Source organism: Ascochyta rabiei, chromosome 1 (assembly GCF_004011695.2).
Source record: "Ascochyta rabiei chromosome 1, complete sequence".
NCBI classification, from domain to species: Eukaryota; Fungi; Ascomycota; class Dothideomycetes; order Pleosporales; family Didymellaceae; genus Ascochyta; species Ascochyta rabiei.
In genome coordinates, this window is record NC_082405.1 from 2,538,743 (window position 1) to 2,552,143 (window position 13,401).

The 13,401-nt window shown below is 49.0% G+C and overlaps 1 protein-coding gene across 1 annotated transcript, besides 12 other annotated features; it reads left to right on the forward strand.

The window, feature by feature from the left end:
- The first annotated feature begins 2,719 nt into the window (after nt 1-2,719).
- Nucleotides 2,720-2,723: a direct repeat.
- Nucleotides 2,724-2,896: a long terminal repeat.
- Nucleotides 2,724-8,014: a mobile genetic element.
- Nucleotides 2,730-6,166: a dispersed repeat.
- Nucleotides 5,319-5,533: a mobile genetic element.
- Nucleotides 5,319-5,554: a mobile genetic element.
- Nucleotides 6,167-7,998: a mobile genetic element.
- Nucleotides 6,258-6,276: a tandem repeat.
- Nucleotides 7,032-7,306: a mobile genetic element.
- Nucleotides 7,032-7,330: a mobile genetic element.
- Nucleotides 7,839-8,014: a long terminal repeat.
- Nucleotides 8,015-8,018: a direct repeat.
- A 3,008-nt stretch (nt 8,019-11,026) lies between these two features.
- EKO05_0000751 (uncharacterized protein) lies at nt 11,027-11,857 on the forward strand (the record flags this gene model as incomplete). Its single annotated transcript, XM_038944787.1, has 1 exon — nt 11,027-11,857. The coding sequence occupies one exon, from the start codon at nt 11,027-11,029 to the stop codon at nt 11,855-11,857; it is 831 nt and encodes a 276-aa protein (XP_038803297.1).
- Between the last annotated feature and the right edge of the window lie 1,544 nt (nt 11,858-13,401).

The window sequence follows — 13,401 nt, forward strand, 5'->3', positions numbered from 1 at the left end:
TAAATGGCGCAGACATTGAGGGCAATGAAAGCCTAGAGGGGAGCTTGGAACAAGTTGGGTTGATGCGATCAAGCAACACCTTCGGAAAAACGCGAAGCATTCTTCCTCGACACTATGCAAGCACTGTCCGCGAGCGATGCCCTGGATTGATTTTGATGGTTACCGGAGGATTCTGCAGTCGTAAAGGCATGGAAAAAGCATTGCAGAGCGGTGCAAGTGATCTCATTGTTGTTGGAAGGCCCGCTGTGGTCTGGCTGCATCTTTCGAAGGAGGTGCTGTTAAATGACAAGGTCGATGAAGCAGCTGCGGTCAAGAAGCTGAATTAAAATTGAAGCCACTGTGGTTATTGCGGATATAGCCAATCAAGTTCATCGGTACTGGAGCAGACACGGTAGGTTTTCAGGCTTTTCTTGTTGATCAACAATCGAACATGAGCTTACTGAAACATATTTACTACTTAAAACAGATGCAAGCTTTTGCTTTCGTGCGGACATTTCAGGCCCCGCCTAGTGATTAAAGTGATGTGGATAAAGTCGCATTCTGTAATACATCGATCCCCGCGCTGAAACAACTGGTAATATCCAAGAGACGTGCGCGTGCTAAAGTTTGGCGCCTCTAAAATCCATAGTCTTGTTCCCTAATCTTATTCTGCTTTGCTAGATAGACAAGAATGATGTCAACTTAACTGAGCGCGCGGCATGAGAGCGTGCGAAGAATTGACAACCCCGGTTTGCGGATGGCGCCCACTACGCTACGTTACTTATGTAAGTACACGCTATAGTCGATCGCTTATGGACTGAACATACCGCCTCCATGATTTCCGGAATTATGGCTGTGCTTATCGTGATGGAGCGTCGTACCGCTGGACACAGTTCGAGTATACGATCGCGACAATCCTCCGTCAGCCTTGCTGTGTGCATGATAGTGAGCTGAGGCGCTCTCCTCGAACCTCTCCATTTCCCTGCATTTCTCCTCGTACTTTACAACGTACTCGTCCCTCTCGCGGTCAGCTGTGTGCCTGGCAGAAATGGCGCGTTCCTTCTGCTCGCGCGCCTCGCGCAGGAGGGTGCGCAAGCTTTCGATCTCAAACTCCAGCTCTTGGCTTTCATCATGAGATTCGGTGATTGTCTCAACAGTCTCTTCATACTTGTGCCTCCAGTCGTCAAGCTCCTTACGATGGCGATCACGAGCGTCGGTCAAGGTGCGAACTTCTGCTTGGAAAACTAAAAGCTTCTCCTTGAGTTCTCCCAGCTCCGTGTGCAGATGTCCATGCCTGGTGCGGCCTTCATCGCCCTCCCGGATGAGAACATTATTATGCTCGGTGACCGTGTGGATCTCGGCTTTGATGTCGGCAATGGTCTGCTCAGCACGGCGAAGGGACTCTTCGAGCATGGTAGTTTGCCGGTGACGGTCTGCATCCTTGTTGCGCTGATCGTGCAGGTCTTCCTTGAGCTGATCGCGCTCGATGACTACGAGGCGATGATCCTCACGAGACCTGTCGAGACTTTCTTTGACGTCAAGTTCCCGAGTCTCAACATCTCTCAACTTTTCCTTAATCGAGATGACTTCGCGCTTGAGGTGCTCGTACTTGAGGGTGATATCAGCGCAACGCTCTTCAGAATCTTCCCATCCGGTGATCTTGGCCTTGATTTCGCGGCGCAAATTCTCAATGGTGAGCGAGTACTCATCGCGTTCCTCTTCAGCGATGCGTACAGACTCCCTGAGCTTGGTCAAGTCACGTTGAGTTCGTTCGTGTCGCTCAGTGAGCTCGTATAGCTCGCGAGATGACTCTTCGGCCCTATGCTTCGCTCGCTTCAGGTCTTCCTGCAATCTGTCTTTCTCGTGGAGGTGTTCATTTCGTTCAAGCTCATAAATCTTGATGCGATCGGTGAGACCCAAGACCTCTTTTCGAGACGTCTCGAACTTGCTGTGCGATTCATTATATCTGCTCTTCAAATCCGTATGCTCGCGTAGTAGATTGCGAAGCTCGCCGTGGTGCCTATGCGAATCGTCTCTCGCTTGATCACGGTCTTCCTCTACTGCCTTGAACTTGATGTAGACGGCCTCGAGCTCAGACTTGAGTCTCTCATGTTCGTTGTAGGAGCTGGTTGATGTTGTGCGAAGCTCACGAATTTCGGTACGCGTGCGCTCGAGCTCATGGTCGCGATCGGAGATCTTCTTCTTATGCTCTTGAATGGTAGTAACAGCCACTGAGAGTTCAAGCAGAAGTTTCTCTATTTGCTTTTTCCGCTCTCCGTGGTCATGGCCACGGTGATGATGTTCGCTCTGCGTACGCTCCAGCGTTTCAGTCACCTCATCCACCCTAGAGAGGAGTTCCTCTTTCTCTTTGAAGAGCGACTCGCGCTCGGAGACAATCCGCGCCCAGGACTCCTTCAGAGAAGACGCCTCCCTTGAGGCTGTGGACATGAGATCCATCAGGGCGAAGAATTTGCCTTCTGCCTGGAGGAAATGATCAGTAATGTTTCTTGTAGGAAGAATTGCAAACATACCTGGGATGTAAGCTCCCTCGACATCTCGCTGCGATGAGAGTGTAGGAAAGAACTGCGTCGACGCGATCCACTGACCGCGCGATTGCTCAATCGACGTGTAACGACTGAGTTTATGTTGTTGGAATGATTGGAAAAGTCCATTCCCCGAAGTTCACCAATCGGCGAGGATGGCTCAGAAAACACATCTCGGTTGAGCGTACTATGTTTGAGCTTTGTTGCGGTATCAATTGGGTGTCAATCGGACCGTCTACCCACGGCAGACGGCCCTAGCTTAGTTGGTCTCGGGACAGGTATATATTGCACTCTCCTAGCTAGACAGCAATACAGCGCAGTCTTTCTATTGTTCCCTACAGCGGCTAGTTACGCCGCCACAGTTATAAGCCCAGAAGCCTTCAGTTAATTGCTGCGTTCACCCGTTTATATACAGCCTGTACGACTGGCTGTTAACACAACTAGATTAATTGTTAACCCGTCAAATAGAGCACGTCCTAAGAGATAGCACAATAAGTGCATATAAGCAGGACCTGCTAGTAACAAAGACGTCAGTCATACTCAGCAAGCCTAATAACTGGGAGAAGTGGTTGTTTGTAAGAAAGGACACAGCAGACAGAGACAACCTGTGGCCGTACGTTAACCCAAGTCTGTCAGTAGACAAGCTGAGGAAGCTACAAGATGAGAAGCCACAGGAGAAGCCTGTGTGGAGGTTTAAGAAAACTCAGGTATCTGAAGAAGAGCAGGACAATATTGACATTAAGGATCTGTCTGCTGAAGAGATATCAGTCTACAACACGTGGGCAAGGAGGTTTAAGCGTGAGGAGGCAAGATAGTTACAGAGAGAGAAGGCCTTAAGAAGCTTTAACTCTGAGATTGCCCGGACAATCGACGTCAAGCACCTGGATCTTATTGTCAGCTGCTCAGACCCGTACAGTCGATTGACAACGCTCAAGAAGCACCTCTGCCCATCAGTAGGTGAGCGGAATCACTAGCTACGCAGCCGCTACAGAGCTGTGTGTACGAGACCAAGGAGAGCAAATCTGGATACCTGGTTTGACGAGTAGGTGACAATCACCAGACTCCTGACGGAGGCCAAGATGCCCGAAGTGGATAGTAACTGATCTCAAGAGGACTTCATACTGTTGATCAGGGGCCTTGACGATAGCTGGGCAGCTACACAGCTGCATGAGCTAATCAGGAAGGACTAGAGAGGAGAGCAGTACACGTCAACCGCAGATCTTGTGGCTGAATTTTGGTCTTACTATTGACGCACACGTCTAATTACATCATCTCTTGGCACGTTTGCAACGTTAGGTGTTGCACCCAGCACGGCTAGCACACCTAGCACAGACAACCTGACAGCCTTAGGTGGATCAACACGACGTACGGCATGCCTGTGTGGGAATAGCCACAGATTCAAGGACTGTCAATACGTCAACCACAGCCTACAGCAGTCTAATTGGACGCCAGATGCAGCAGTAGAGAAGAAGTTTAACGAGCTACGCCAGGCTGAGACTACTATGGCTAAGGCACTTAGACACGTAGAAGCTCGCCTTAGAAAGAACAGCAAGCAAGAAACAGAGAGTAAGAAGCAGTCTGTAATCAGCATGGATAATGGCCAGCCAGTCAGGAGCACAACCCACTGCAATGCTATGCTACAGACTACAGCTATAGCTAATCAGAGTCAGCCGCCGCTACTCACTAGGTAGATACTGGATCCAGGTTCAAACTGTCACGTGACAAACACTAGAGGATCTAATTAGACTACAACTATGAAGGGAGGACCCACAGACTACGTGTACGCTGGCGGAGTGCTAGCACAGATAGAGGAGTGGGGTAAGGTAGTACTCAACGTTAAGACGCTAACAGGAAGAAGCCAGATGAAGTTGACGTACGTGGCCTACATCCCTAGATTCTTCACAAGCGTGGTTGGATTGTCACGCAGCAGGCCTCTAGGAGTACACTTTGACTCAGGACGTGACTGCCTATACCAGGAGAAAGCGTCAAACGTCATATGTCTATTACAGTACCAGGATAGACACTGGTTAATTAATAATAAGAAAGAGCAGGCACTGTAGCCAGCTCTATTGTTAGTGTATACGACACGATATCCAGTACCTAGGCTGTTATAAGACGAACAGAAGCCACTGACAGTCACCTAGAAGGATGCCTATAAGCTCCTTGGCCACGTAAGTCAGAAGGCAGTAGCTTAATTAAGCAACCACGTCGACGGGATACAGGTTGAACAGCACCCTAAGGCACCCTAATAGGACACGTGTGAGACGTGCATACAGGCGAAGCTACACAGGATAGTTAGCTAATAACCACCTAGGGAGCCAGCCATCCGTCTATTCTATAGACTTGGCATTAACCTTGTTTAATTGCGTAAGAGAACAGAGCGCTGTTACAACAGAGACCTGTGGATGTTCCATGCCGTTGACCAGTACACGTCTTGGCACGAGGCGTGCTGCCTACCAGATAAGAGCTCAGTAACGCTGAGGCGTGCTGCAGAGAGACTACTGGCGAAGATTAGACGTCAGTACAATGCTGATGTGTCAGTTATAAGACTAGACAGTGACTGTAGCTATAGTGAGATGCTACAGATATTTAGAGACCTTGGTATTGTCGTAGAACCAAGAGCCGAGTACACTGAGGAACAGAACGGACTCACAGAGAGAGCCGGCAGCACGATTGTCACAAGGGGACGGGCTATCCGGATCGGCAGAGACCTGCCTATAGAGTTAACTAACAAGTGCTGCATAACAGCTGTATATCTCCTTAATCGCACGCCTACAGAAGCACTGTCCTAGAGAACTCCATATGAGGTTGTCCACGGACGTAAGCCAACAGTTGCTTACCTGACTACTATTAGATCCCGAGCATACGCGTTAAACACGAAGCTGAAGCACGGGGAGAAGCTACAATCACGTGCGTTAATGGGACAGCTAGTAGGCTATGACTCCACAAATATCTATCGCGTGTGGATGCCGACGCTGCAGAGAGTATTGAGGACACGGGACGTGGTCTTCCTGCCGTCAGAGCACAGCATGGAGGAGGTTTACCCAGAGAGACAGAGACTACGTGAGATTGCTACTGTTCTCAACATCCCAGAAAATCCAGAGGAACCAGAGCAACTTATAGGGGAGTCACACGTCAGTGAAATCATTCCCAGTCAAGAAAATGTTAACAAGACAGAGGATGCCTATAAGGCAGAGAGCGTTAACGAAGCAGAGAGTCAGCTAATGAATGAGATGGCTGGTCATCGAGAGTCACAGAAGGAAGTGACAGAGAGTACAGAATGGCTACCGACGCCTGAGGACACACCCGAGCCGAGTTATCTGCTGGATGGCAACAGAGAGATAGTTGAGAGTAGTCAGGAGAGTGGCAGCATGCCACGAGGCTGGCAGACTCTTATGCCTGAGGCAGAGGCTCCGGATCAACGATCGAATAACGCTCCAAGGAGAGAAGAGATCAGCAGCCAGATTGACGAGGCAAACGTGCTAACGTTAAGGAGACAGAGACGCCCGCTGGGATCGTACTACACAGCATTTGCACTGGCTGTTAATCCGTCAGAATCTCAGAAACTTATGGGCGAAGCGCCACGCACAAGGCTGCACAGAGACAGGCTCCCAGCACCCCTACGACAGTGGAGAGACCTAGAGAAGCACCTGCACGGACAGGAGTTCAGAGAGGCAGCTTATGCTGAGTTTGCTAGCTGTCAAGAGAAGGGATGCTTTGCAACCACGTTAGTGACAGCAGCAGCAGCAGCCGCTGAGGCACAGATACTCCCTCTGAAGTGGGTATTTACATACAAGTTTAACAAAGATAGGTACCTCTACAAGTACAAGGCAAGACTTGTTGTTAGAGGAGACCTCCAGAACGAGTGGGAAGACACGTACGCAGCTACACTGGCAGCACGTGTATTCAGATCTCTAATGGCTATAGCTGCCGCATTTGGCCTTTAGGCGTATCAGTATAACGTGCTAAACGCGTTCCTGAATGCACTACTAGAGCAGCTAGTCTACGTTTGTACACCAGAACCGTTCGTAAGACAGATAGGCGAGCTACTTGAACTTAAGAGAGCCCTATATGGCCTTAAGGACGCACTACAGCTTTAGTTTAAGCACCTAAGCAGAACGCTGGTGAACCTAGGGCTGAGACCAATCAAGGACGTGCCGTGTCTATTTACAAGCGAGCATTTAATTGTGTTCTTCTACGTAGATGATATTGTTGTTCTAGTACACCTACAGCATCTCAGCTATTACAGCTAATTTAAGAAGCAGCTGCAGGCAACGTACAACGTGCGAAGACTAGGTGCCCTAAAGTGGTTCCTAGGTGTACGGGTACTTAGAGACTGGGAAGCAGTATCTATATGGCTGGTACAGGACTCTTTTATTAACAAAGTGTCAGCCAAGTTTAACTTAGCACAGACGTTAGGGAGATACCCAGTAGTACCGTTAACTGAGAGCTACCTGCCGTTGAGCACAGAGGAGCCAAACGCCAGCCGCACACAGATATACTAGCAGCTAGTTGGCTTGCTGGCCTACATATCAACCTTTACGAGACCTGACGTGTCGCGAGCACACTTAGTCCTAGCACGTCATCTACAGAACCCTGGGCAGAAGCACGTGGCAGCTGCTAAGCACGTCTGGAGATATCTGATAGGTACAAAGTACTTGGCTATTAGAGCATGCAACAGAGCAAGGAGCAGTACTACATACATCAGCCAAATTAATAATCTATTAACGTTCTATAGAGCATCTGATGCAGCGTTCGCTAACGATAAGGAATCCAGACAGAGCTTATATAGATACCTGTTTAAACTGTATAGTATGTGTATAGACTAGAAGGCGACACGTTAACGCTTAGTTGCCAAGTCTACTACAGAGGCAGAGCTTATGGCTCTCTCCGTGGCTAGGGGGGAGATGGAATGGTGGAACAGAGTGTTCAAACACCTTAGGTTCAATCCTGACGTGAAGCCAGTCATCTACTGTAATAATCAGCAGACAGTAGGCATAGTTACGAAGCAGGAGGACAGGCTACACACAAAGCTACGCCACGTTGAAACGCATTAGATGTGGCTTAGGCAGGAGGTACAGCACAGTTGTATAGACGTTGCCTGGTGCCCTACAGCAGACATGCCAGCAGACGGCCTTACTAAGACTCTAGTACGACAGAAACACAAGAGATTCGTCTAACAGCTTAAATTAGAAGACGTTAAGCATTACCTTATAGACAGCACTTAGGAGGCTGGGATACCAGATCTAGCAGGCCTTACTGGGTGGTACTAGGTAGATAGATTCAGCCTTGTTGTTCATAGCAGCTGGGGGGGAGTGTTGCGGTATCAATTGGGTGTCAATCGGACCGTCTACCCACGGCAGACGGCCCTAGCTTAGTTGGTCTCGGGACAGGTATATATTGCACTCTCCTAGCTAGACAGCAATACAGCGCAGTCTTTCCATTGTTCCCTACAGCGGCTAGTTACGCCGCCACAAGCTTCAGTATGGCAAGCTTCTCGGGGGAAATTTCCGGCAAGGGTGGAAGCATGTCTTGTGCGAGCGACATGTTGTAATGTTGCTTGGTTGAATTTGAGGATTTCAAAAGAATACTTCTGGTTCAAAGGCAAGGGGGCGTTTGCAATAAGGCGTGCGTGGTGACTGCTTGGGACTGTACAACAACAATGCTGTCAGTATGCTCGAAACATTCGGTGACCTGCTCTTATAGGCAGATGTTCGACAGATGCTCCACTGTTCAGGTACCTACCTGGTCATCGTCGTGGCTTTCCATTGAAGTGCTGAATGCTGCATAGCTGATGCAACTCTTTGCACTACATGATTGAGCTCTACCTGCAATGGTAAGGATCTTCCAATGTGTATTCCCATCATGAATAAAGTTGGAGCTATTATACACGAATGACGACCTATCATGCATGAGACAATGCACAGGTTTGGCTCGTTCGTTGAGGCGCTGACCGCTAGGCGATGTCCTGAGAACCTTGACCAGATCATTGGCGACCACAATGCTTCCTGGTAGCGATCCCATAACGATTGGGCTGGTGCCGAATAGATGTGGAGCTGGGAGGTCGGCGATGAGATCCTGCATGTAAGTGGAGAACGGACCTGTTGCCGCGGGGTCGGATCGCTCTTACGGTAGTCGGATCGCTCTTAGTCTCAAGACGTGACTCGAACCCTCCTCGCCATATAAGGAGGTATTCTGTAGATTGGAACAACGCATTGTCAACTCAGGTATCAGAGTGTCTTCGCGTGCATGCATGGCTGTGCGAGAGAGGTCGGATGCTTCCATACCTATCGCAGATGGGACGTTCGAAATGTAATTCTTGCGCTGGCTGTCGCTGGTCGAGTGCGGCGAGCGCGACATCAATGCTAGGACCATTAGGAGGCGTGCAGCGTGCAGCGTGCAGGATGACGGATTGGGAAAAGGTGCACACTTGTCTGTAAGAGGAACATGGAACAGAAGCGCTAGCCCGAAGAAGGCGAAGGGCTTCCCAGTCGAGCGGGTGGCGCAAATCCCCGGTCCGCTGACGTCGGTCACTCGCGTAGACCACTTGACCAATCTCACACACAGAATCAAAGCATCTTGTCTCCGCTTGCGGATCGTTCAATTCTACGCCGGCGTTCATCGAGTTTCCTCGGGCCCACCGCTTGAACCATCACCATGCCCTACTGCACAGGGAGCTGCAACTAGTGACCTGGATCGCAGATCAAGATGAATGCGTCCATCGTATCGAGCTGTGCATTTGCACCAAGGCTTTCACGACGCATGGTCGTCACCTCAAGCCTGCTCAGGAGGTTGGTAGCTCGCTATCCCCAGATATCGTGTTCCACACCTTTGCCTTGTTTTCCCAAACCAAGACTCTTCCAGGACCGCTTGGGCGGGCAACCTAGGTGATCGCAGACGTTGCAATGGAGAGCTGTATCGCTTGAAGACGAACTGCAGTCCCAACCACATCATATCCCAAAGCAGAACTGATTTTGCACAATCATAGTGTGGGCCTTCTTCGTTGCATTGGCTCTTCTGCCAAGGCGTCGTTGCAGTTTCGATGGTGGTTGATCAACACGGATATCAGGTACGACAGAGCTTACTACCTATTCATAGTCACATCGAATATTCACATTGTTTTCAACTAACACAGAAAAATCATCTGCTTCTATTCGCAGAACCTTCCTTATGTAGCCTCGACGGTGTGAAAGCACAGCGCTTCCGACATCATGGCTTTTCAAGATGAGTCTAACGAAGACATCATGATTGCACTATGCAGCAGTAGAACCCATCGATCCAGACAAGAGGACGAGATCTGCTGACCCATAGTTCACTTACAGCGTGGCGGAACGAGCTCAGTATTCATGATGAGACAATGCTGCAACTTCAAGTTCCTTCCTAGTAATCATCAGCTTGCTTTTGCGCATTTCTCATCACTGCCTCTTTATCTCTAGCTGTCGCCAGCAATTATCGCATAGCATTCTACATCTGCTGGTTAACATGCGCGTCTCTCGATTCATCTTCTGCATCCCGGGTGCTGGCAGTCTTTTGGCGACTTCTGCCCTTCTTGTTGACACTCACAAAGTTCACTATATCTCATCGCTGCCGACAAAGATGTTGACTCCATACCCGTATTTGGGATCTCGACAAGATTTGGATTCTGCATCAGCTACTGGACCGCCCATCGCAAGGACAGCATTAGTTGATGACCCTCTGCAACCTTCGGTGCTTGTACCTCCAGTCTCAAACACAAGTGCTGACTTACCAACGGTAATCCCAGTACTAGAGGCGCAAGTTGAGTATACGCCGAAGCGAGACAATTTTGGTAGTCGCTCAATCCTTGTCGTGTTTGGCGTAATTGGTGTACTTGTCTTGATCGTCACAGTTTGGGCAATCATCGCACATCGTGACGGCCGACGTCTATTCGCTTGTTTCGGTGGCTGTAGTGGACGCGGCAAAGATGTTGAAGCCGCTCGCTCTGGTTCCATGGACTCAGATATCCCCTTCATTGGTGCTGGGCGCCACTGCGACCGCCGGCCAGTATCTATTCAGCCGCAACTGTGCCCTATGCCAATGCCAGCACCCCAGCGTCCCGAGCCTGTGCGCCATGAAATTCCTCGTCGACCGGTAGTGGAGCTGGAGTGGGCGCGTCAGTTTTGATCATGTTGAGGTACATCAAACATTTCAATTTACAGCTTGGTACTGATAACAATGTTGGGTCGAACTCTTTCAAAGCCAGGCGCACGCCATCGCGAGGTCCTTGAATTCATACAAAAATTGAAGCCAAGTGACTTTGATAACCAGCAGGCTGCCTTTGTCGAATCATTCGACGCTTGACAGACGCAACATTGTGCGTTCATGAAAAAAAGAACAAATCCAAAATCACATTGTGCATACACAATGAGAAGCTTTATGGATAGTCAACCTGTCTTTATTCCCAAATATCCTACATTTATGCATTGTCTTAAATTTCTCTCTCTGACTGACATTGATCCATCAAACAGTCTTAAATCATTCCAAACATGATGTCTCAAGCGAGTCTTGCACGCTTCAGAGGGCCAGTTGTGCAAGGAAACCTCACTACATCATCTTCAACCTCCCCAGCAAATAAAATTGTGTACGTTACAGCGATCTCGAATCTTCTCGATATTTCCCAAGCAGGCGCCTCTGATGCTCTTATGATATATCAAACCCAACCTCTTGATCTGCATGACTCCATTGTGCCTACCAAGATCCGCGCTCCTGTTCCGGAAATCACGGTGACATCATTGGATATCTTTACTGCACCAGCGAACGCTGACATCTCGATAAAAGCAAACGCCAAACCCACCAAATCAGATTCCGGCCCAACACGGGGCTCTTCCGTTCTCACGCCAATTCCATCCCCTTCAACTCTTTCGCCAGCAGCCATCACAGGCATCATTCTCAGTACGGTTGCCTTAGCAATCGCTCTTACCGCGCTTGCTATCTTCCTCTATCTTCGCCGTAAGTCAAAGAAGACCGAAGCCGATATGGAAGCACCAAAGCCGGAAGAGACACTCGCGGAGAAGGTGGCGCGAGGGCGGGAATACCAACGCAAGCGGTGGTCTGCGCGTGAGACTGCCATGAATCAAGAGCGTTTCAACAGATTGAAGGCAAAGCTTGCTGCAAGGGAGAATGTCGTGGCTGAAGTCGATGAGACGTTCGTCATTGGCGATGGTGAGGAGGACAGAGATGCTGTGAAGAAGGAAGCGCCGATTGTGGCGCGACCTGGAGCGGCTCGTCGACCCTCTGGATTGGCGATGCATCCTCCGATCCCATCAGACGCCGTGAACATGGAAGATTCTGATCCGAAGGTTGGACGCGCTATTTAAGAAACTGTATGCAGGCATATTGTTCCACCAGGTTACTAATATAGGATTCATAGATATTTCACGCTTTCGCACCACGGATTTAGAAAGCGTCATTATCCCATGCCTCATATTCATAAGTACGCACTTTGGTAAGAGGATAACATAAATCTTTTTCGTATTCGTGCCTTCACCACTCTGCCTTGATCGTATCTTTTCCTCTGTTGTAGAACACCACACAATGCTGGCCTTTGAAAACGCGCACGCCAAATTCTCGTCCAGAGAACTGCAACACACCGCATACTCGCGACATAATGATCGCACAGCGCTTCTTCCCACAAAGACGCACGCAACAGCACCACCTCCAATCTCCATTTTTTGTGCACATACACTTCTACTTCCGTTGTGCATACACAGTCTTCCCATCGAAAAATCTAGCGCCCCAATAATAGCTACTTATGCACACCACACAAGCAATCAGAACCTCTTCATCGCACTGACCAACATGACGGACACAGAAACGCCCATCAACGCCGAAGACTACAAAGTTGGCCCCATCCCGCTGCCCTGGTTCATACCCCTGTGCATCTTCATCCCGACCTTTCTGACAATGCTGGTTTATTTCATCTACCTGCACACGATCAAGAAGCACCAGGATAAAAAGCGAATGGCGGCACAGGACGAAGAGGCAGCTGGTGGCGGGACAAAGAAGGAAGACGAGGTGAGTCCGGGTGTAGAGGCGCAGGTACGAAAGTTCATGGAGGTGGAGGTCTAGTTGCATCAGCTGGCTGGTGTTGTCTCTGTAATGAGAAACGGGAGAACAGATAGTTGAAGGTGCTTTGTGGCGTGTGGACGGATGGCGAAGGAGTTGAAGTTTGTAGCAATCACCAAACGATGGTTGACCATCTATAGAAGAACCTTCAGCAAGACAACTCTCCTATAATGACATCGCCAATTGGAAAGCCCTGTTTCCTTTTGCACATCTTTTCGAAAACACCACTCATTCTCTTCATGGAGTGTCTAGCTGAGATCAATACGTCCTATCTACTACTCATATTCCAGCTCATGTGCCTATCACTTGTGCTCCTCCTACTTTGGATCAAACGCGATGGTGTCCTCATGATAATATTTGGAAAGCCAAAGAAACCAAACAGAAAGCAGCCGCAGGGAGGAAAGTTAGGATGTTAGGGGTGATGAATATGAACAGAACGTGGTGGTGATGCGATAAGGCCTTGAAAGATCATTTATGCATACTTGTCTGGAGGCAATGCAGTTTAGCAAGTAGCGTTGACTAGAGAGGCTTTTGTTAGAAATAGTGTGCACAATAACACTCTTTAGAAGGGGGCGAAACAATTGCTTAGGGCAAAAGAGTTATAAGTAAAGGGAAATCCCTGTTTAATCACGTAGAGCAACCTAGCTAGCGAATCATTCACGCTTGTTGTTTGTCTGCTTCCTGCCCACACTCCTTACACTAATGCTGTTCTTAAACAGTCCTTGCTACTAGGCAACATTGCCTAAGGAACAATAATTAGCAAGTGTATACAACTTTATTGCGTAATACATTCTCT